Consider the following 24,740-nt stretch of genomic DNA (forward strand, 5'->3'; position numbering starts at 1 on the left):
GGCCCCGACAGCCAGGGAAGAATGGCCTGGCTCCTGGCAAAGGACACCAAGGTCATGCCTGCTGGCGGTTGGGACCACAGCAGGAAGTTCAAATCCTGGATAAAAACAGCCACAGACACATTTCCACTCCGTACACAGTAGGTAGTAGACGAACTGTCAATTGTCAGGCAAAACTTGTCTCCAACACCAGAAATCCATGTGAAAGTCCTATATTTCCCTTCCCAATAGACTACTAAATCCAGCTGGTAAGTAGGTACTAGAGGGGACTTAATAGCTGGAGTCCCACAAAGCTACTTAAAGGACAGACTCCCCCGCCCCCGCCCTTTTCACCATAACCTTGTCAGACAGGGGTTGGCAAACTGTGGTCCATGGGCCAAATCTGGCCCACTGCCTGTTTGATGAAGCATGACTTCTACAGATGAACATTTACAACGGACTTGATGTATCACACAATGGATCTGATAAATCATACAACAGATTTGATAAATCAGGAATACTAACTTTAAATTCCAGTAAGCAAAATGTTATCCTCTGAAAAAAAGAATTCCATTTCTCTCATTAGTTGACCTGTAACATTAGAAAAGAACTATACTCAGTTACTAGATTTTGAATTGCATCAATAAACAATCTTCTCTCACTATATAAATATTTACATAGTACCTTTGATTTTGCCTCTTGGCTCACAAAGCCCGAGTATTCACTTACTTAGGCCCTTGGAGGAAAGAGGTTTGCCGACCCCTGATTTAGGACATCAGTTTGAATCCCAAGGCATCGAAAACATCCAAGTCTGTTCCTAAATTACATGCCAAGAGGAAGAAGGGCACAGCTTCTTCAATATTAGCGCACACTTTTTTTTTATTATGTTAAAATCAGGCCACGGTCTGACAATAAAAAGGCTGCTTATGGAACACTGTTACGTTCAACCTTACTTACAGGATGTTACATCCTCAGAACTAAGAGCTTAGAACCCAGGAAGAGACTAATGGGAACATCGACTGCTTTTCAGACTTGACAGCTGCTGCTTCAAAGGTGGTTTTACGCAAACACCAAATTAAAGAAAAAAAGCTCCAGAACACAATGAGTCGCTTTCGTCTCGGTATGCATCCGCACCCCAGCATTTAGTGGTCCTGAACAGAAGAGTGGACAGACGCAGCAACCTGCCAGGAGGTCAAGCCCGCCAGTTCCGGGGATCTGCTGTGCACACCGAGTTCGCTCCCGACCCTGCGGAGGACCGAGGGAAGCAGCAGCACCCAAGCCGAGGTATGCACCGAACCCAAGGTTCTTTCTCGTTCCAGTCGGCAGATTCCAAACCAGACCCAAATGGACTGTAAGGTGACCACGTGAGAACCCTGTTTAAAACTCCAATCTTTAAAAGCCAAAGCAATTACAGGAAAAGAAGACAATTCATTCAGAGGGATCGTGTGTGCTTACAGGTGTCTTCTGTGGCCTTTCTCCAAGTTTAACCACCAGGCACTCTGAGAGCCGGCAGGTCTGAGTACCCCTGGTGCCTGTTCTTTCCACTTTATCAAGACCTGAGCTAAAACACCGCATCAGCTGACGATGACAGCAGAAGGTGGCAGGGCTGAGGACCCACTATGCATTCCCAGGCTGGTGGAGAGTGAGTGAATGTGGTTCCAAAACCAAATGAGGGAAGTCAGAGGCTCTTTCCAACCTTACCTGATGGCTTCCGGCCAAAGCAAGGAAGTGTCGTGGACAGTGTTGGGTGGTAATGGTGCAAAAAGGGTCTTGAGGAGGAGGAAGGAAAAAGCAGCACCCCTCGATTAAGGTGGGAGAGAAGATATGGGAAAGCCCTGAATTCCTCACCAAAGGCCAATTTCAGAGGGGAGCGGAGGGGGTTACAATCTATGCTTCGGCCAAGGGTGGTCATGGGAAGTGGAGAAAGGAGGATGGCTTAGAGGGGGGAGGGCATCATTTAAGACTTAAAAAAAAGAAACCAGGGGTGCAGCTGGAGCACCCCCGCACACCCAGCAGTAGTCCCACAGGCTGCGACCTGAAACCTTCACACCTACTCTAGCAAGCCGCCCCAAGCTGGAGGGCTGTTGCAGGGATGGAGGGAGGGAGGGAGGGAAGGAGGGGAGGGGGCAGGGAGGCAGGGGGAGGAGAAGGGGAGAAGGCAGAGACCCCAGGCCATGTAATCAGCAGCAAGGTGATTGTGTGATGTGTCTTTTCACAGTTGAGTTAGATGTGCCCCACCGGTTATGATGGGAATCAATTTAAATATACTTTCCTGATCCCAGAAGTTCAACTATGTGGACAGTGGTTACACTTGACAGGATGATTTGTTATAGCACAACTTATATATTTCAAATGGACAAAAAAATTAGTATCGTTTACAGTATCTTAAGATAAATTGCCTTTGAATGGGAGCTTCCTTTCCAGTACTTTGAGGTCTACAAGACGTATCTAGAAAATGTACTACTGTGGAAAATGACTGCTTAAATCGAATGGGGGGGAGGGGGAAGGGCCTGTGGTTTCTCTTTTTGATTAATTGCTGTAACACTGTCCTTCAGGCGGCTGAGGGAGTTTCATGTTTTCTTTAGACATCATTAGGCGCCGGAGCTCTTGCAGGACAACTTTGATGCTATATGAATTCTGCCATTTTGCTAGCACTGATATGGCTCTTGGGTCCACCTACGAAAAGGCAAACAAAAAACTGTCAGGCTCTCAAACAAATGCACTGCTATGTGCTGGAGTAAAGCTGCAGATAGGAGTAAAATGCATTTTTCTGGTTGAACATGCCCATCACACAATGGTATCTGACATGCAGAAAGTACCTGCGTGATCCCTCCCTCCGGTCAGTCTGTGTTTCCTGGTTTGTGTCCCAAACCCTCACCATTTGGGAGAAGGAAACTATGGATAAGTAAAGCCACCCTTAGAGAAACGGCCCTGACACTTGGCAAGAGTCCAGCTGGCTCTAGAACAGTGACCTGCTCTCCTGGACAGGCTGCTATGGCTCAGGGTCCTTTCTCAACGCCACACCCAGGTGGTGGATGCTAATGGCGCACAGGGCAGTAAGGAGCAAAGGCGAGCGGTGGCCCAGATCCACGCTCTCGTGACAAGGACCTGCCTCCGAGTCACACTCTCAAGTTTGTGCAGCAATTCCCAAAAGAAATCTCCCAAAGTGTGGGTCGAGTTCTGGGTTCAGGACTTTTGGTGGAACTCAGATGCAACATGAAACACTGAACACACAGCAACGAGGCTCATCTCTTTTTTGCTTTTCTTTCAAGTCTTCTGAATATCTCAAAACAAAGGCTTAGCTCACATGATGCTTAACGTGTAAAACCCTTCAACGCTCGCTGATCTCCCCTTTGAACAAGAGAGCAGGTCTCAAAGGCTCAACGCCTTTGGCAAGAAACCTCTGGAGGAAGAATTTATTAGCATCTCTTCGATTCTGTAGTATTTACTAGTGCCACTACTGCCTTCTTACGTCAAGTGAGACTGGTTTTCCATTTATGGTAATAAAAATAAATTTAAAAAGCAAGGCCATTAAAGGAGGAAAAATAGCATGTATCGTAAGTAAGGCTCGGGAAGTAGGAGTATGACCCTGGACAGGACTTTGCACCCGCAGGCTCCTCATCTCTACCTCATGAGGGTGCATCATGAAGACAGAATGAGCTCCTCTCTCAAGAGAGCCGCACGGTGTTGGCCTGGAGTGAGTGTGGCACGAACGATGATTTAAATATAGCTAAGGAACGGGCCCTCACCCCGAGTCTGCGTATGTTCATACTGCAGTATATTTCAGCATCAAACCACCAAGAAATATATGGACTTAGGGCCACAGCGCCCCTGATGTTTAAGTACAAAGCATTTCTCAACCCAAAGGAACAAGTATGGGCAGGAAAAACAACTTACCACTCCATTAGAACTATTAACTCCATTCATATTAATTTTTGTTACAAATCTTACAAAGGGGGGTGCTTCTGGGTATTTAGGTCCACATTCTATTTTAAGGCTGTATATTCGGTTTTCATAAATTGTCTGGAAAAAAAAGGTACAGAGACGTGAGGCAATTACAAACTATGAATTCAAAAAGGCAGATCTTTTGAAACCCCATTTATTCCTGCCTGCAGAACTGGTGCACGTGCTTCCTCTACACAGAGGCTGTCTACCTGTTACCCGTGAAGTCAGTAGTAACTAGTCCCCACACTAGTGTCTACGAACTCTTACCTCGGAGAATACAAAGAAAATTTACAACAGTATCACTGAAATTTCAAGTTAGTGCTATTTAAGTCCAACCAGATGGACTTGTTTGTACACTAATTTCTCTACTTTGCAGACCCGTCCCGTGCTCTGGGCAATGCTGTGTAAGAGGCATTCTTTACTCTGGGAAGCCACACTAAACGTATACTCACACCAGGGTCACCAGCCAATGCATTCACTACCACCACGTGCAAAGCACAGAACAGGCGGCTCTTTAGAAGAACTTCAAAATGAAACACAAGTTAGGGGGTGTGGGTGCAGATACGAGAGCCGCTTTCCCACTACCTCCTTACTCTGGGGCTGTGTGCCGCACCATCTCTCCCTGCAGGCTTTACATCGACCTGAGAGATTACAGGCATGTAGTGGGTGAGGCGGGCAGCCACGGATACCAGGCCCGCAGAGGAAAAGACTGTCCTTCAAATGCCAACCGCGGCTCTGTAGAAAAAACTGGAAAGTCCAATCCCCCACGGCAATGAACTCTTCCCTGTAACTTCCACCCGATGAGCAGCAAAATGTGCTGCCGGTAGCAGGCTGTTCCATCTGCCTAGAGCGCCCTGCCGCCCCCCCGAACTACTGCACATCCATCAAGACCCAGCTCAAACATCACCTGCTCAAACTTCACCCAGTTCAGTCATCACACAGGTTAGTCCACAGCTTTCTGTCCTCCATGAAGTGGCAATGTTATCATTTACATGTCTAAAGACCACCCTGAAAGGTGACGTGTCCCCATTAGGTTGGCCCCCTCGAAGGCAGGGCAACCCACCCTCCAATGGGTCCCCGTCCAGGGCACCAGTGCTCCCGCCTTCCTCAGTGCCACCTGCACAAGAAACGGCTCCTGTGTAAACAGCGACATCTAGCTGTCTTTGGGGGGAATCAATTACAGAAGATGTGATTTCAATCCTTGAAAACATTCCGTCTGAACAGTGGTCTAGCCCTAAGAAAAACACTGGAACATATTTTAAGATTCAGAAGGCATTCATAATACACCCATAGAAACCTTTCACATCCACTTAACAGGTACTCCAAACTGTGACAAACCTAAACTCAGTTCTGGATTTCCACCCACCCTCAACCTGCTCTTCCTCTCTTCTTCCTTTATAAATGGCACCACCACCTAGCAGTTAGTTAAAGCAAAACCTAGCAGCCAGCCACAATTCCCTTTTCTCTTACCCCCTACCTTCTAATCAAAAGATTTTAGCTTCCACCTCCAAGAGAGATCCCACACCCACCCACTTCCCTCTACCATGCCCCTCGTCTCAATCACCCCACGTCTCTGCTCTTTCTTGCTCCCCCTACAATCTATTCTCCATACAGCAGCCTGGCTGATCTTTCAAAACCAAGAACTTAACCCCTCCAATGGCAGCTAGTGACCCGAGAAGGAAGTCCATGTTCTTGGATCGGACCCTGCGCACCCCCGCCTTCCTCTTGTTTCTTCTTCTTCCTCTCCATCTAGCCCCAACTTCTCTCTACCTTGGGGCCCCAACACCAGTTGCTGTTCTGTGTCCATCCTGCAGCTCTTTGGCTCAAGGGCACCTTCTTCTCAGAAGTCCTCCTGATCCCATCTGAAGTCTTCTGTCAGACCTCCCTTGATAAACTAAGAACAAGGAGGGTGGGGGTCTCAACAGAACTGGTACTCAAATGTTCCTTGACTCGAATATTGCTCTTTGCAAGTTTATAAAATGAATAGCTTGCTGCAACTAAGGTGCTCCCTCAGAAGACAAAAATTCACTGCGTCAACACGACAAGAAGGAAGCAAACAGGGATTTATGGAAAATATGATAAAAGGTCTATATTCAGCACCTAGCACAGTCTCCATCAGCAACTATGCACTCGGCAGTATCTGTTGACTGCATGGATCCCAAGTTCATCTCTGGATGTCTGTCCTACATTCATACTCAATGGTTTTGTCACACAATTCAGATAGAATTTCTTTTTTTTTTTTTTTAAGATTTTATTTATTTATTTGAGAGAGAGAGACTGAGAGAGAGAGCACATGAGAGGGGGGAGGGTCGGGAGGGTCAGAGGAAGAAGCAGACTCCCTGCCGAGCAGGGAGCCCGATGCGGGACTCGATCCAGGGACTCCAGGATCATGACCTGAGCCGAAGGCAGTCGCTTAACCAACTGAGCCACCCAGGCGCCCCCAGATAGAATTTCTTATATAAAATAGTCCCTGGGGACATGGGCTTGTGGTAAGTATCAAAATCAGTAAGTCTTTTAAAAAATATTCGGTATCACATTTTGGAGGTTCTGATGCACCAGTGTATTCACCTGCCAGTATGCTCTGTGGTTTATCAGTCTCGAAAAAATTTCACTAATCATTCTATTAACAACAGCATCAAAATGGCTAAGAAGGTGAGCAGCTTGGTAACAGGATTCTGATTACATATTTTAAATCTTATCACTTTCGACACTATCAAGTCTAATTTAAAAATGTGCATTCTATGACTAACTTCTTAGAAGGCAAAAAATACCAAATTTCTGACCATTGATGTTCAACTGGCAACTTCACTGGAACACAGTAAAAAATGCCTCAAGTCAAGTGAACATAAAGACACCTGAAGGATCATTAAAAAGTACAAAGCAAGACTTCTGTAGAAAACAGGGTTCTGGTTTTCTTCTTTTGTTTTGTTTACTAGTGTTCCAAGACCTGCTTTGTAAAAAGGTTTCACCGAAGAAAGGAATTATGCCTGAAGAAGAACTGCTAGAGCATTCTGTCTATGAGGAACACTTCTCAAGATTCATTATCCTGCCTTCCTACAGGCAGACTTGTACTTATGAAGCTTGAGCTTCATGGGGCAATTTGGCAGCACCTATCAAAATGTGAAACAGGCATGCTTAAACCAGCAAGACTATTTCTAGGAACTTCCTACAGGCAGACATGCACAAAAATGTGAAGCATTAAAAAAAAAGTGAAGCATCATCTGCAATAGCAAAAATAACTATAAACAATCTAAATGTCCACCTGCAAGGGACTGACTGAACAAATATGGCATATTCCTAAAATTGGATACTTTGTAGCCTTTTCAAAGGCTGAGGCCCAGACACATACATGGAAAGACTGCCAAGACATGGGTCTTGGTACAGCCAGCCAGTTGCAGAATATGTACAACCTATAAAAGCAGACAGACACCCCCCTCCAACTGAGGCTACATTAATGTGCACACACGTTGTTTCATCCACTAGACACTACAAGCCTGCAGCCTAAAGATGACAAACTTTTCCTGGGCCTAAAATATATATATGAGAATCCCAGCCGAATCATGATGAAAAACGTCAGATAAATTCCAATACAGACATTCTACAAAGTACCTAACCAGTATGCCTCAAAATTGTCAAGGGCAACAAAACCAAGAAAAACCTGAAATTGTCACAGCCATGAGAAGCCCAGGATATGACAATAAAAATATAATGTAGTATCTCGGATAGGATTCTGGAATCGAAAATACACACGAGGTAAAAGCTAAGAACACCTGAATAAGATACGGACTTTAGTTAATAGTAATGCATCAATATGGGGCCACTGGTGGTGACAAATGTACTATCCCAATATAAGATGCTAACAACAGGGGAAACTGGGGGAGGGGTACACATGGAACTTTCCATACTACCCTTCCACTTTTTCTATAAGTCTCAAAGTATTGTGAAATAAATGTATCTTTAAAATGTAGGAGATATGAGAACAGGAAAAGGTACTGGTTGCAAAAACGAGAAAATCACAACTGTCAGTATATAAAAAGGTGACTCAGGTCAACCAGATGACCGCTACTCAAGTGAAATCTTGCGCAGGCGTACTTAACTTATGTGCGCTGTCCAAGGTGGGCATGTGCTGTGTGAGAACAAGGTGTGGGCCCTTCAAAAAGTGAGAAAGTCTATATGGCTCTGGATGAAGACAGGGAGGAAAATGCACAGGAAGAGGTGTGGAAGGAGATGGACCGGATGCTGCTCACAGTTCATCTGGAGAGCAGGGATATGGCAGTTAGGGATAAGCCAGGAAACAAGACAGAACACTAGGCATTTTAACAGAGAATTTAACATAGGGAATTGGTTAAACAGGTGTCACTGGACTGAAAACACAAAAAGGGAACCTGAGCTAACACAGGGATAACCTGCAGAAAACAGGTGGCACCCCTTAAGGCTGGGGGAACCAAGGGAATAAGCCAGTTTTTCAGACCTAGAGGCTCAGGGCCAGAGGTCTCTAGAGTTGAACTCAGATCTCTGAGGAGGGGTGCCACAGGCCGGCTCTGGGAGTGCCCCCAAGAGCTGGAGGCTGGTGCCCACTGCTGATGCTGGGATGAAGGGCCATTACCAGAGTGGCACAGAAAGAACAGGCAAACAAGCAGAAGCAAGTCCCTTCTCCTTGCCTCTCAGGCGCTTTCCTGCGTCCCTGACTGGAGGAACCTAATAGGGCACCAGCTGGCAAAGGAAACCTGTAGTTTGCAGAGTCCCAGCCCCAGTATCCAAAAGCAGAGCTGAGGAAGTTGGGCTTGGAGCTTAAGTGGGCACCTGCACACCCCTCCAGACGGTGACAAGACACAATTTTCCTCTGTACAGAGCCTCTCCCTCTTGCCACCAGTCAGGGTATCCTGCTGAGTGAGCCACCAGACCAGTCTTCAGGCAACATTAACTATTCATTTCTCCAAGTCAATGCTAGTGCCACTTAGAATATTCTAGAACCGAAAGACTAAATTGTCCAGCTAACCACACAATCCTAATATAAAATACACAGGAGAAAGGAAGCACTTATTCCTTTCCATTCGCTTTCTGTTCCTGTCACGTCAGCCCGCGTGCGCCCCTCATCTAGGCCATGAGAGCTGCTCTGGTTTCCAGCGTCTTTCAGTGTCCCCAACATTGTCACTGCCTCCTGGGACCACTCCTCCCGGTGCTCGGTTCTGATGGCTGTGCCCCCCCCCATGTCCTCCCAGCCCCAGGGCTAAGCTGTTGTTTCCTGCAGTGTTATCTCTGTGGTCCCACAGTGTGCCTTCTCTGCTTTTTCAGGCCAACACTAATTTGATCAACTTCCTATATTAAATTCTCTCTGTTGAAATACATAGCATGGTTTCTCTTTTCCTGACTAACACAGAGTTAAGGGGAACAAAGTGAACTTCTTACTTTACATACTCTGTATTGTTCGAGAATTTTTATGAGGATATATTCATGTATCAGACATGCCACATAAAGCTGTTTAAAAAGAGATCAATATGCACTGATATGGAAAGACATCCACCATCTGTTAACCATCTGTTAAGTGAAAAAAATGAAGTTACAAAACATTATGCATAGCAAGGTCTCATTTTTATTAAAAAGGATATGTACTTATGTTTGTGCACCCAAAGCAAAAGCCGGTAGAAACACACTCATTCTGTGGGGAGTATAATGAAATAGGGGAAGGATCCCTTCCTTTTACCTCACACATTCCTGTAATTATGTTTTGTTCTTAAGCATGCATACAGTATTTTTAGATAAGTACGTGTATAAACACACACCCATGCTCTAACCCGCACCTAAAAACATTATCTTGGACAACCCCAGAGACACAGTGTTTCTCAACCACAGCAATTTCTGCCCACCCGCCTCAGGGTGGGGTGGGAATTAGGCAACATCTGGAGACCTTAATGGCTGTCACAACTGGGGGAGGGAGGTGCTACTGGTATCTGGTGAGCAGAGACCAGGGATGCTGCTAATCCCACAAGGCACAGCACAGCCCCACAACAAAGATTGATCCAGCTCAAGATGTCAATAGCACTGAAGCTGAGAAAATGCTCTGTAACCTGGCTATTCTTAGCGCCTCTGGGGTCAGAGTAGAAATAATCCACATCTAATGCTGTGGACAACTGGACATTTGCCAGAATTTTGCAAAGGGCACTTGGATGAGAAACTTACTTTTAGGTTTGGAGAACTTGCTTTCTTAAAAAAAAAAAAAAAAAATCAAATAGCTAACACATATAATTAAAGCAACTCAGAGTACAGAAAAGGTATATGGTAAAAAAATAAGTCTCCTTTCCACCCTGGTCCCAGCTAGCTAGATCCCTTTTGAAGAAGGCAACCACTGTCACCAACTTCTTTCATGTTCCCCCCAAAGTACTGTAAACACAAAGAAGCACAAGTATATGTATGACTTCTTCCTCTGCCCCCCCACTCCTCCCCACCCCAGTGGCAGCATATCCTATACTGCTTTGTACCTTTTTTCACTTAAATATCATGGAAATCATTCCATTTCAGCACATATTATATCTGTCTCTTTCTTTTCAACAGCTAAACAGTACATACTATGGTCTACTGGAAGACTCTGAGGTGGTTTCCAGTATTTTGCTACTACTGAAAACACTGCATTTAGTAACTGTACATACAGGCCTTTGGGTAGCACATTTAAAAAAGCTGAGTAAATTCCTAGAATTTCTGGATCACTTTTGATGGAGGATTTTGAGTTATACAGTCACAAAAATACAATAGGCAGATGAGTTACTCAAGTGCTCTATTTAGATACTTTAATAATTACGCTGATATTCCAGAGGCCCAGCATACACCTTGTATGTTAGTCATAAAGCAGACTGGTCACAGGAAGCACCTAGAAGCAGACAGTTTTCTTCTTTGCTTTTAACCTTGGGGAGCCAGGGCAAGCATAACTATAGGGGTAAAAAAAAAACAGTCAGTGACAAGCATTGGTGAGGGTGTGGAGAAGCAGAAACCCTCATGTACTGCTAGTGGAAACATAAACTGGTGTAGCCGCTTGGGAAAACAGTCTGACCGTTATTTAAAATGTTAAACATAAAGTTACCATATGATCCAGATGGTTCAACTCCTAGGTATATACCTAAGAGAAATGAAAACATATGTCCATACAAAAACCTGTACACAAATATTCATAGCAGCATTATTCATAATAGGCAAAAAAATGGAAAAAAATCCAAATATCTACCAGCTAGTTAATGGATAAAGGAAATATGGTCTACCTACACAACAGAATATTATTCAGCCATGAAAAGGAATGAACTACTGGTAAGTGCTAGAACATGTATGAACCTTGAAAACAGTAAAAGTTACCACAAAAGACCACATGTTGTGTGATTCCATTTATATGAAATGTCCAGAACAGACAAATTCATAGGGACAGAGTAAATGAGTGGTGGTCAAAGGTGAGGGAGGGGGGTGGGGGACAGATTGGGAGCGACTGCCAATGGGGAAGGAGGTTTCTCTCTGGGGTAATGAAAATGTTCTGAAATTAGTGACAGTTGCACAATTCTGAATATAACAAAAACCACCGAACGGTACACTTCACAAGTGTATTCTACAGTAAGTGGATTCTACAATATGTGAATTACATCTCAGTAGAGCTACCATATACATGTATGTATAAAGAACGTGTGGAAAGCAACTTGCATACTGTAGCTGCTCATTAAAAGGGAGCCCCCTGTGGAAAGAGTTAAGATGAAACCCAGGGTAATCCAAGGTGTTGTAGGTAGAACAAAATATTTCCAATGGAATCTGGTGGTTCATTTTGTTTGTTCATTTGTTGAAATGTACAATTCAGTGGTATTTAGTGTATTTGCAATGTTGTACACTGGTTCATTCTTAATTTGTTAGAACCTGAAAATCAGTCTGCTAATGAACAAATCTATTGAACAACTACCCCATGCGGAGTCATTTCCAGGTGCTCTGGTGAGTTAGGAAGAGGGAAGAATGGTTCTCATCCTCAAGAAACCTGAACCATTCTTAGGCAGAGAAGAAATGCAGTGAAGGAAGCCATCACCACACAGTGGACTTCCAGAGATGGCAAGAAATGATCTCCACGAAGAAACAAGCTTTCGAGATCAAGTTTTCCCCAGCATTTAGTAGATCCAGAAATCCTGGTTTTCAGAGATTTTTTTTAAAAAGATAAGGAAATGAATAAAAACAGCAAATTGAGTATTTTTCTTTAACCCAAAAAACAAAACCGTGGGATCAAAGATGACTCAAGAGGTAACGTTAAATGGCAAAGCCAGTCATTCACCAGAGTGTTTACGATGGTCCAAGATGAACAGTAGATTTTCCTAACACTTAATGAGCATGACCTTGTTTCAGCCGGGGCCACATCCCACATGTCTGTCTACTTCCCACAGAGCTGGTGTAGAGCCTGCACACGCAGTGAAAAGAATGCATGGCTACCATCATCTTCGAGCACAAGCACATACAGGAAAGGTCCTGCTACATTCAGGCAGAATCTCCCATTGTCTGAAAAAGTGTCACATCATGGGAATCTATTTCTGTACTCCTACCTCGTATTACTACTTAACACTCTGGCTAATTCTATAATGGGAACAAATGAAATCTCAAAATCCGAACAGAAAGGAGATAATGTAGCACAGGGTTAGGAGCACAGGTTCTAGAGTCAGAACCCCCTTGGGAATTATCAGCTATGTGACTTTGGGCAAGTAACTTTACTTCTCTGAGTCTGTTTCCTCACCTGTAAAATGGGATGTGATGACACAGTAGTAGCCCCTAACAACAGGTTCTTGTGAGAATTCAATGACATTTCTTGGGGGTTCTACTATGTACACTAAAAAGTTAGCTGGCATTATGAAGCCTGGGAACTCTCACAGATCACGAAGCTCTAAAAGAGAGGTCAATTTTCTCATCCCCCTTGTCTTCTGTCTTCTATGCAAAGGCCTCTGGGTCTCACAGTGCTGCATGCAAGAGACCAGTGCCAACCAGACAGGCAATCGCCTTTGCTGAACAGCCCGATTAATTAGGATATGGGTGCGTGGTAGACCCGGGAAACCGTGAATGAAAACCACAACCATGAAGGCTTTCCAAGTTCATTTGGACGCTGTCTTCAGAACATTGGCTGTATCTGGAGACTTATTATTTGATAAGCCCAAGAGTTTGTTCTAAAGTACACGTGAGGGTGCAAGGACCTCACACCTCCCTGTCTACATTGCCATGTAAATTCACACTATGAGTCTAAACAGGTTTTTGCTTACCATGTAGAGGGATTAAACAGCATCAGAGGAGGTTCAAATACATAAACTGAAACTGGTCAAAAAAGAATAGCCACATTTCAGAAAATATACCATTGGTGAGTTTTTTCCGTGATAAGGCTAATATTTCTTAAAAGGAGGCACAGTGAATTTAAGACATTGACATTTATAGCCGTAGCTCGACGCTTACTCTTGGAGGCCCAATTATCATCCCTGTCCATCTTGTAAGTGTCATGTCTTCGTCATCTTCTAGACCCCAGCTAACTGTGCCATCTCCTACTCCTTTCTGGCCTTCTTCCAGTTCTTCCAACAGTCGAAAATTGCGAGGGACTTTTACTCCTAAAATAAATGGAAAGAAATTCAAGATACTAGCAACTCCAGGGGAACCTGTAAGGCTAGATCTGGCTGCTCATTATTACTAAGTGGAAATAAAGATGCTAACATGCAAAAAATGGCTGAAAGTCGTCGTCCCTCAAACTTGCTTACAGAGCTTCCGGTACCGACCAGCGCGCCCACAAGGAAGGGCCACGTGGTTTTATTTCAGGTGAAGTGACCACTGAATCAAGTCTAGAAAGACTACCTCCCCCAACCCTAGCCCCACAGCTTTGATAAACTTCATCAAGAGTTTACGTGTCAAAATGTTGATCAATTTGGGTCCATAACAGATGAAAACCACCAATATCGGTATCATGAGTAGTAAGTGCCTTGGAAGAGAAGAGGCTACTGCTTTTGTTTCATTCTTATTACACACTTCTGAGGCTAAGGGTGTGTGCATTTGTTGGAATGACACTCAAACTACCTCAGGAGGAAGAGCCAGCCGCCACGGCCACATGAAATAAAAATGGTATCCTCTTGATCAGCTAAGACTCAAAACTGAAGGCGCCAAGGATAAAATTTTCAATTACTTAAGCCATAGTTTCTCTCTTATGAAAAAGCCGAAAGAGGGTGCTCATTCTCTGATTTACTTGTTTCCAAAAAATCCCAAAGCCTGGCAAGTAGCTCATGGAAGAAATCACACAAACACATCTCATAGGTTCAAGCTACTATACCTGAGTTCAGATTGAGGCTTGAGCCATTTCTGGGTGTTTTCCAGAACAGAACCGAAGCATTGGGGCCAGGTGGGGGACGAGGCTGTGGGAGGGCAGGGAGAGCAATTTTCTTCCTGTGCTTGGGCACCAAGCAACTCTCCCAGGGATGCGCTCCCAACCAATCCTACCTGCCTCTCCCCTCCTCCAACTCCCTCCCTGGCATTTGAACAATCACCTCTTGGAAAAAAAACTCAATTTCAGACAAATTATAAGCTCTCTTTTGCCTTGAATGCTGAGCCTCCAACTGGCCAGACTCCCTGAGGCGAGTAGCACTTACCACGTAGCCGTGGAGAAAAACCCACTGGAGGGACTCCAGACTGGGAGGTGTTCCCAGTATATCTCATTGTTTCCCAAGGTGGGACTCCTGCTACTGTATATTCAACTGGAGTAAATACCTGAGCATCTGCTATAGGTCGGGAACTTTTCTAGGCAATGGGGAATAAGCAGTGAACAAAACAAAAATGCCTGCCCTCGTGGAGCTTACATTCTAATGGGAAACATATAATCACAAAACAAAAATACGAATTATATAGGATGACAGCTGGTGGAGTTCTGGAGGAGTAGGGGGGAGTAGCTACAATTTTAAATGGGGTGATCAAGGAAAGCCTTACTGCGACCAGGTGTCATGAGTAAAGACCTGATGTGAAGGAGCATGACCTATGCATAGCTGAGGGGAGAGTCTTCCAACGAAGAAACAGCAAGTGCTAAGACCCTCAGGTAAGACTTTGCCTGGAATGTCAAAGAACAGCAAGATCCCAATTCAGCTAGAAGCGGGTCAGTGAGATGGAAGAGCAGTGGATGGTTAAGGAGTCCAACTATTACTGACCTGAGAAGACAGTGGAGTTGTGAACAGAGGAGTGACGGGATCTGACTTGCTTTTTTAAATAGGATCCCTCTGACTGCTGTGTACAGACTCCAGTGAAGGGAGCTACAGCCTATTGTAATAATCCTGGCAAAAGAAAATATGGCTTGGACCAGTGAAGGTGGTGAAAAATAGTACAATTTCAGATATTTGGGAGGTATACACTGGTAAGATTTGCAGCCAGACTGCCTGAGAAGCACGAAAGAAGAGGAGTCAACTACTCTGGCTTCCAGGCTTTTGTCTGAGCAAGTGGAAGGGTGGAGTTGCTAGTGGTACATTAGAGAATTTTAGGTGGCAATAAGTGAACACTTTATAGTTCTGTATTCATTTTTAAGAATAATTTAAGGCAAGTAATACTATACTAACTTCCCATGTACAATGATGGTAAAAAATTTCCTTTTACCATAAATGTAAGCAAAAGAGTCGGTTGATTGAAGATAAGAGTAAATGACACAGATAGTACTTTAAAGGAAACAGAATAAACTGGAAAGCATACTTGAATGGCTCATTTGTAAAACACTGGCATTTTTAAAAAAGATTTTATTTATCTATTTGAGAGAGAGAGAGAGCAAGAGCAGGGGGGAAAGGTAGAAGGAGAAGCAGACTCCCCATTGAGCAGGGAGCCCGACATGGGACTCGATCCCAGGGCCCTGGGGTCATGACCTGAGCGGAAGGCACACGCTTAACTGATTGAGCCCCCCAGGCACCCAAAGACTGGCATTTTTAATCTAAATAGTCAACTGGATTATTCAGCTATACTGGATTGTGTTCTCTAGCAAACACAAAACTAAAGGATGTTTGTGATGTTACAAGCAAAATGCCAGACAATACAATGTCTTTTGTCCAGAGAGAGTTAAATCTGAATCTTAGTAATCCTAACTAATTTGCCTGGGCAGCAGAGCAGGGAGGGGGTTCACCTCGTAGAACTACTGCTGCGACTACTGCTTACTGTGTAAGCCTGCACGAACAAAAATGAATACCAAAGGAACACAGAATCATATGGAGAAGAGACTGATACATATCACAGATGGTGTAATACGCTGAATTGTGTCCTTGCAAATTCGTATGTTGAAGCCCTAACTGCTAGCACCTCAGAACATGATAGTATTTGGAAATAGGGCCTTTAAAGGGGTGATTAAGTTAAAATAAGTCCATCGGGGCACCTGGCTGGCCCAGAAGGTAGGGCATGTGACTCTTGATCTTGGGGTTGTGATTTCAAGCTCCATGTTGGAGGTGGTTTACTTAAACACACACACACACACACAAATAAAATCTTTTAAAAAATACAAATAAAAGGGGCTCCTGAATGACTCAGTCAGTTGAGTGTTTGACTCTTTTGGCTGGGGTCATGATCTTGGAGTCATGAGATCGAGCTCTATGTGGGGCTCCTCGCTGGGCGGGGAGCTTGCTTGGGGATTCTCCCTCTACCCTCCCCCCTCCCCCCCCCCGTGCCCATGCTTTCTAAAACAAAACAAAACAAAACAATACACACACACACACACACATATATATAAATGAAAAATAAAATGAGTCCATTAGGATGAGCCCTAATCCAATTTGACTGGTGTCCTTGTAAGAGGAAATTCAGACACACAAAGAAACAACAGGGATGCACGAGTGCATGGAGAAAGACTGTGTAAGGACACAGGGGGAGGGCAGCCCTCTGCAAGCCAAGGAGAGAGGCTTCAGAAGAAATAAACCTGTTGACACCTTGAGCTTGGACTTCTAGCCTCCAGAGCTGTAAGCAAATAAATTCCTGTTGTGTAAGCCACCCAGCGTGTGGTACTGTTACAGCAGCCCTAGGAAACTAACACAGATGTTAGGTGACATTTTAAAAGAAGCTTAACAAAGTTGAAAAGGTTAGAGACCAAGACAGTAACAGCGGTTATCTCTAGGTGCAAGGATTATGGGTGATTCCAACCCCTTTCCTGCATTTTCTTTTTTTAATCATTTTATTTTTTTTCATCATGGTAAGTGTACTCTTTAATTCCCATCCCCTACCTTTTCTGAATTTTCTGATTTCTTTTACCATGATTTCATTATCTGCAAAACAGAACACTTAGGAACTATGCCAACTATACTCAAGACAAGGTCCTATGTCTGGGCTTTCACATTTGCTGTTCCCTTTGCCTGGGACACTCTTCCCCCAGATACCCATCAAGCTCCCTTACCTTCTCAGGGCCTCACTCATATGAGTAGGAATCTCACTTAATGGTTTTCCCTAAGTGACTAATTTTAAGTGATCCATGTTTTTTAATATTATTAAAACTTGTTTAAGACAAATGCACAATGGCAAAGCACAACGGCTGCCATAGCTAAGCCCTTCCTTATTGAATGGAAGCTCTGTGTGTGACCTCTATTTCAAGTTGCTCTTTTTGGAAAGATGAAAAATGTGCCTTCTTGTGTCAGGTATTTAAATCAGGCTGGATTAACTATTTCTGATATGACTATTTCTCTCGTAAACTTTAGCAAAACTTTGTGGCTGGAAATATTACCTCTTCATTAACAACCAGATCTGATTAGGGAATCCTAATCCAAAGATCACAAGCTCATTGTATTAGTTTCAAACAGTGAATTCAAGTTTTATATATATATATATATATATATATATATATATATTTTTTTTTTTTTTTTTAAGATTTTTTATTTATTTGACAGAGAGAGAGTGAGAGCAGGAACGCAAGCAGGGGGGGTGGGAGAGGGAGAAGCAGGTTTCCCACTGAGCAGGGAGCCCAACACGGGGCTCGATCCCAGGACCCTGGGATCATGACCTGAGCCGAAGGCAGATGCTTAACAACTGAGCCACCAAGGTGCCCCTCAAGTTATATTTTTCTGATGTTTGATTTCTACTTGTGAAATAGGGAAAAATATCCTATTATTTAATCCTATACTTCCAACAGACATTTCTATTGGATTAGACATTCAGTTAAAGCCCGTGTACACAACTGAACCAAAGAAATAAAGAATCAGTTCAACTTATTTTAGGTTAGCATTTGGAACAGTCAAAGAGCACCACACAGGACAAAGCCGCGTACAGTTCTTGCAGTACTGACATTATAGGATCATTCAATTTGATTCAAGCTATAAAACAGGATTCAGAAACAGTTTAAGGGGCGCCTGGGTGGCTCAGCTGGTTAGGCATCCAACACTTGATCTCAGCTCAGGTCTTGATCTCAGGGTCGTGAGTTCAAGCCCTGTGTTGGGCCCCACGCTGGGCGTGGAGCCTACTTAAAAAAAAAAAAAAGTTAAAAAAATCAAAAACTGGGCGCCTGGGTGGCTCAGTCGTTAAGCGTCTGCCTTCGGCTCAGGTCATGATCCCAGGGTCCTGGGATTGAGTCCCACATCGGGTTCCCTCCTCGGCGGGAAGCTTGCTCTCCCTCTCCCACTCCTGTTGCTTGTGTTCCTGCTCTCGCTATCTCTGTCTCTGTCAAATAAGTAAATAAAATCTTTAAAAAAAAAAAAATAAAAAAAATCAAAAATCAAAAATCAAAAACTTAGGATTGGCTAATATCTATTAGGTAGTCAAAAAATATTCCAAGCGGGAGTTGGAACATATATATAAATATCAGAATAACTATACCATATACTGATTAATTACAATAAGTATTCATTCCATTTGAACAGCAGTTCTCAAGTTTTTTGGTCTTAAGACCCCTTTACACTCTCTTAAAAATTATTGAAGACTTCAAAGAGTCTTTGTCTATGTGGGTTACTGCTATTGATATCTGCCAAATCAGAAATCAAAACTGAGAAATTTAAAAAATATTTAATTCATTTAAAACTAACTACAACAAATCATCACGTGTTGAGATAAATAACGTATCTTATGAGGTAACTAGTTTCCAAAGAACAAAAGAAAATTAGTGAGAAGAGTAGGATGGCTTTACAAATTTTCTTTAATGTCTGGCTTAAAATAGGGAGTGTTAAGAACTGAGGTGAGCTGGAGAATACATGTCCTTTTCAAAGGGGACAGTCACTCCTTTGGTCTAACCAAGTATCTGTGGGTCAAGTTCTGCTTATGGACCACCACTGTACATGTGGGGACACCTAACTGTTCTCAAGAATCTCTTTGATCCCTAACATCCTAGATTCAGCTCAGAAAGTATTTAAAACCCTTTGTTCTGTCGAAAGGGTAAGTAAAGATTGATAAACACTGTGCTAATCTGGCATTGGGTGGTTAAATACTCTGTTAACCTTTATTTAGCTAAACATTGGAGAGTTTAAGCCCACAAACTCAATAGCTTTAAAACGGAACTGTCACTTTGAATTCATTTTTACTAAGACATAGACTTTTATTTTTACTCGAAAACTGACTAAAAGTAGAGTTTGGAGAATAATAACAGCTAGCAGAAGTCAGGGAATTATAAAATTACGGAGTGATTCACTTAGTTTTTTTCTGATATTTACACAGGAGCGGCTAATTAGCACCTAGTTAACTGGTTTACTGAACTCTATTTGGTAAGGCACCATTCTGGGGTACACCATGTTTAATGTGTATAAAACTCAGCTCACTCCACACTTCCAAGCAAAAAATCCACACATTTCGTAAGGCACCATTCTGGGGTACACCATGTTTAATGTGTGTAAAACTCTCACTCCACACTTCCAAGCAAAAAGTCCACACATTTCAGGACTGCAATTTAAAAAGTTTGCTGGGGGGGTGGCTGGGTAGCGAGTCGGTTAAGCGTCTGCCTTTGGCTCAGGCTGTAATCCCAGGATCCTGGGATTGAGTCCCTGCTTCCGGCGCCCTGCTCAGCGGGGAGCCTGCTTCTCCCTCTCCTTCTGCTTGTTCTCTCTCTCAAATAAATAAGTAAAATCTTTAAAAGAAAAAAAAAAGTTTGCTAGGCTTTTTACCTGCTTGTCAAAATTTCCCTATACATAAATTTGTCAGTAACATATACGTACACAACTTCTTTCTGTGCAATAATACCCAACACTTATCCAATACCATGCTAGACCTTTGAGGGGCTATGAAAGAAATAAAAACAGGAGTCTCCCAACTGGAGTATAAAGTCTCACTATGAAAACAAGATACAGGGGCGCCTGGGTGGCTCAGTTGTTAAGCATCTGCCTTCGGCTCAGGTCATGATCCCAGGGTCCTGGGCTCGAGCCCCACATTGGGCTCCCTGCTCCGCGGGAAACCTGCTTCTCCCTCTCCCACTCCCCCTGCTTGTGTTCCCTCTCTCGCTGTATCTCTCTCTGTCAAATAAATAAACAAAATCTTAAAAAAAAAAAAAAAGAACAAGATACACACATACAACGCTCAGTAGAACAGAACAGTATCAAAACTGGATGAGAGAAATATAACCTATCACAGGACAATGTTTCTTAACCTTTGTGAGGGTCCTAGACCCCTATGAATCTGATGAAAGCTAAAGAGGTGGGGCCACGCTACCAAGAGGGACAGGACTTTATCCCCAGGGTCACTAGGCAGGAGCCGCAGAAGGCTCCAAGTAGGACGAGAGATAAGGTGAGTCTCCTGAGTAATGTTCAGGGTGGGCTGGGAAGGATGAGAGGCCAGGTTAGGGGTATGCAACCATCAGCGTCTCAGGATGCAAAGCCAGAAGCATTTGCTTAGAGCAAATATTGTGGCAGAACATCTTATCAAGGGGCCAAGAGATGGGAAACTGAAGGAATGTTAAGAGGGGCGCCTGGGTGGCTCAGTTAGTAAAGCGTCTGCCTTCAGCTCAGGTCATGATCCCAGGGCCCTAGGATCGAGCCCCACATAAGGCTCCCTGCTCTGCAGGGAGCCTGCTTCTCCCTCTCCCTCTGCCTGACCTCCCCCTGCTTGTGTGTGCTCGTGCTCTGTCAAATAAAAAAATAAAATCTCAAAAAAAAAAAAGGGAATGTTAAGAGATTTAAGGCAGCACATACTAATTTGCATGACTGCGGTAGTGGTTCCCATTCTTACAATGTGACATAAAAACAACTGGCCTGGGCGCCTGGGTGGCTCAGTCGTTAAGCGTCTGCCTTCGGCTCAGGTCATGATCCCAGGGTCCTGGGATCGAGTCCCACATCGGGCTCCCTGCTCGGCAGGAAGCCTGTTTCTCCCTCTCCCACTCCCCCTGCTTGTGTTCCTGCTCTCGCTATCTCTCTGTCAAATAAATAAATAAAATCTTAAAAAAAAACAACAAAAAAACCCCCCAAAAAACAACTGGCTTGTCACAGCAGGCTTTACATAAGTATTTGTTGAAAAATCCATAACTAGAGGTAGGGGGAGAGGATAAAACGGTATGCAAACCCCATTTTATAAAAAATAAGCACACAGGCGCCTGGGTGGCTCAATCAGTTAAGCGCCTGACTCTTGATTTCAGCTCAGGTCATGTCAGGGTCTTGAGATCCAGCCCTGTGTCCGGCTCTGCGTTGTGCACGTGGAGATTGCTTAAGATTCTCTCTCTCTCCTGTGTGCGCACTCTGTAACCGCCCCCCCCCCCAAGAAAAGCACAAGGTCACCCATGCTTCCTTGCATGGTATAATGATCTTTAGATGTCACAAACATACAATCATGAGGATACCTGGTCTACCATTCTAGTATTTATTTTTTTAAGATTCTATTTTTATTTATTTATTTATTTTAAACTTTATTTATTTGACAGAGAGAGACACAGCGAGAGAGGGAACACAAGCAGGGGGAGTGGGAGAGGGAGAAGCAGGCTTCCCGCGGAGCAGGGAGCCCGATGTGGGGCTTGATCCCAGGACCCCGGGACCATGCCCTGAGCCAAAGGCAGACGCTTAACGACTGAGCCACCCAGGCGCCCCAAGATTCTATTTTTAAATAATCTCTACACCCAACGTAGGGCTTGAACTTGCAACTGCAAGATCAAGAGTTGCATGCTGTACTGACTGAGCCAGCCAGGCGCCCCATACCATTCCATTTTTTAATGCTCATCAGAGCAATGGCTAAGTTATCTCCCACAAAAAAGAATCAGAGTGCGCTCTAGAGAAAATTCTATAATCTCTCCACAGAGGATTAAGAGCAAGATCTGGGACCAAGTCCTGGCTCCACAGTCTCCTAGCAATCTAGCTGTGTGGCTGTACCAGCTACCTTGAGCCTCGAAAGAGGGATACCATCACTCCCTGACGCTATGGGGGGCAAGGAAGAATCGATGAGATAAAACCTATAAAGCACTGCGTGTAATACCTGGCAGAGTAATTTTTCTATCAAATCACTTTCATTAACACATTGTATCACCCATCATAAAATAAAAACCCAAACCCCTCACCTGATCCCATACCCCTTCCAGCTACCGTCTCATTTCTTTGTTCCTTCTTAGCAAAAAAACCTCAAAGGGGTTGTCTAGACGCCTTGGCTGTCATTCTCCACCTTACCTGCACCTATCCTAATCAGCCTTTCTGTCTAGTCACGCATCAAAACAGCTCTGGCCAGGGGCACCAGGGGCACTCTCTAGGCCAAATCCTGGGGCAGATTTCAGCCCCCACTCCAGAACTCCAGTGGCAACTCCAGGGGCTTCCCTGAGCCTCAGGTTCTCTTCTTACCTCACTGGGTCCTTGGCCTCCCCTCCCTGACCTCCAAATATTGACTGCCTGGCCTCAGGGCACAGTCCGCACACCTTCCCTTTTCTGTCTATTCTACTCCCCCATCCCCAAGCGATTTTACCCAGACCTAGGAGGCTGGTAGTGACTTTACAATTTACATTTCCAATTAACTGCCTCCCTGACATCTCAGTTTAGAGGCCTATGAGGCCTCTCCAACTTAAAACACTTCCAAACAGAACTCCCTTGTATTCCTCAAAAAAAAAAAAAAAAAAAAAAAAACCTACCAAAACCACCCACTCCCCAGTCTCAGTATATGGCACAAACATTTACCAGATTCCTCTGGCCAAATATCTTGGAGTCAAGATGAGAAATCTTTCCCTTACACCCCATACTCAGTCCATTTCCAAATATATTCCAAATATGGTCATTTTTGCTATGTCCACTGTGATCCCTGTCGTCCGTGCTCCCTCAGCATCCCCACGGGTTGCTCAGCCTACTGTCCTACACCTACAGTCTAGTCTCCACGGTGAGCTTTTTAAAGTAAGTTCGCTCCTGTCACTCTCCCAGCCCTCTCCTGGCCCAGCACACACCTGACTCCTTAGGGTGCCTCCTGAGCACCACCTGTGTCTCCAGCATTCCCTGCCACCCACTCCTTTGCTCCCTGTCCTCCTTCAGCCATACCCACCTTCTTTCAGTTCCTGAAGGAACTGGCAACTTCACTTTCTGCCTCACCCTGGGATTCTCTGAATGGCTGGTAGGCTGGCTCTCTTATTCCTCACTAAGGTTGAACTTCCCATTCCCTTATCTTGCTTTGTTTTTCTTCACAGCATTGGTTACCACTTGACATTTTAAATATATTCATTTCTAATTCATTAGCTGTTTACTGTCTCTCCCATCTGAACATAAATAAGCTCTGTGAGAGTAAAACTTCATCTCTTGTTCACTGCTAAATCTTCAACCCCTCAAGGGTTGCTTTGCCAGAGTATGTGCTCAAATGCTTGTTGACTGAATGGGTGGCTGGGTGTTAGCGAGGGATCCTATTTCAGAACGAATAATGCTCCATGTCACAAAATTCTAACTCTGGTTTATTTCTGAAAATATAGCATGGAAACATTCATAGCACTATTAAAAGAAAGCCTTAATATTAGAAAGATTATCAAAGTATGGATTTTAAGTAGCTGAAGGAAAGTTATACACTGAATTCGGAATGATCTTGAGAAGAAGTAGAAGTCTTAATTTGGAAGCCACGCAGTCTACAGAGGTCTTCTCAGAGTGCTCCTCCCCCACATCCCTTTACCCTCACCCAATGTCTGTGCTGGACCTTTTCTTTTTCTTTGCATTTTATTTTCTTTCCTTTTTATCGTCTGACTCACTCTTGAAGCTTCTCGAGCTAGAGTTGTGACTCATTCAATCCTGCCTCCCCAGAATGTGGTGTGTTACCTGGCATACAGTGGTGCTCAATAAATGTTTCCTGACAGGAGACACAGCACTAGCTCTTCCTTTCCTACTATAAACTCTTAACATGGTCTACTGTGGCCAAAACACTGAACGCTGATACCATGTAACTGAGAAACCTAATGTCTTTTATTTTGAGATCATTAAAAATTGATAACCAGTCTTATTTTTTTAATCAAGTATGATAGGGACTTTTAGAGAAACCTACATTTTTTTTAAATGACGGAAAACTGGTTTTTTACTCAAATCACACAAGCCAAAGGATTCTTCACTACAAGATGACCTTTGTTTTACAAAATATATATGAAAGCATGTTACTGATATTCTACGCTGTTTAGGAACTGTATACAAAGTTAATACATCGGGCGCCTGGGTGGCTCAGTTGGTTAAGCGACTGCCTTTGGCTCAGGTCATGATCCTGGAGTCTCGGGATCGAGTCCCGCATCGGGCTCCCTGCTCAGCGGGGAGTCTGCTTCTCCCTCTGACCCTCCCCCCTCTCGTGCTCTCTCTTTCTCATTCTCTCTCTCAAATAAAAAAAAAAACCCAAAAAAACAAAGTTAATACATCAATATTTCCTACAAAGCAAGCGCATTTAACTCCAAATGGCCTGACTACATCCTAGTGCTAGAACTTCAGGGTCTATACAGGGACACAAATCCAAAT

At 43.9% G+C, this 24,740-nt stretch overlaps 1 protein-coding gene across 2 annotated transcripts in view; it reads right to left on the reverse strand.

The window, feature by feature from the left end:
- Positions 1–837: 837 nt before the first annotated feature.
- UBE2V1 (ubiquitin conjugating enzyme E2 V1) overlaps positions 838–24,740 on the reverse strand; it is a 31,569-nt gene continuing 7,666 nt past the window's right edge. Inside the window, exons 1-4 of one of the 2 annotated variants that reach the window (XM_045885956.3) lie at positions 13,366–13,453; positions 13,179–13,230; positions 3,874–3,999; positions 838–2,652 (exon numbers count right to left, since the gene is read on the reverse strand). In XM_045885956.3, coding sequence (XP_045741912.1) covers positions 2,506–2,652; positions 3,874–3,999; positions 13,179–13,181 — 276 coding nt within the window. In that variant the 5' untranslated portion in view covers positions 13,182–13,230; positions 13,366–13,453 and the 3' untranslated portion in view covers positions 838–2,505. Of the gene's footprint in view, positions 2,653–3,873; positions 4,000–13,178; positions 13,231–13,365; positions 13,515–24,740 lie in introns of those variants that run through there. The other variant, XM_045885954.3, reaches the window with a different exon arrangement.

The sequence above is a fragment of the Mirounga angustirostris genome, unplaced genomic scaffold (genome assembly GCF_029215605.1).
Source record: "Mirounga angustirostris isolate CCGP_5_RB_7025 unplaced genomic scaffold, mMirAng1.0.hap1 SCAF_10, whole genome shotgun sequence".
Classification (NCBI taxonomy): Eukaryota; Metazoa; Chordata; class Mammalia; order Carnivora; family Phocidae; genus Mirounga; species Mirounga angustirostris.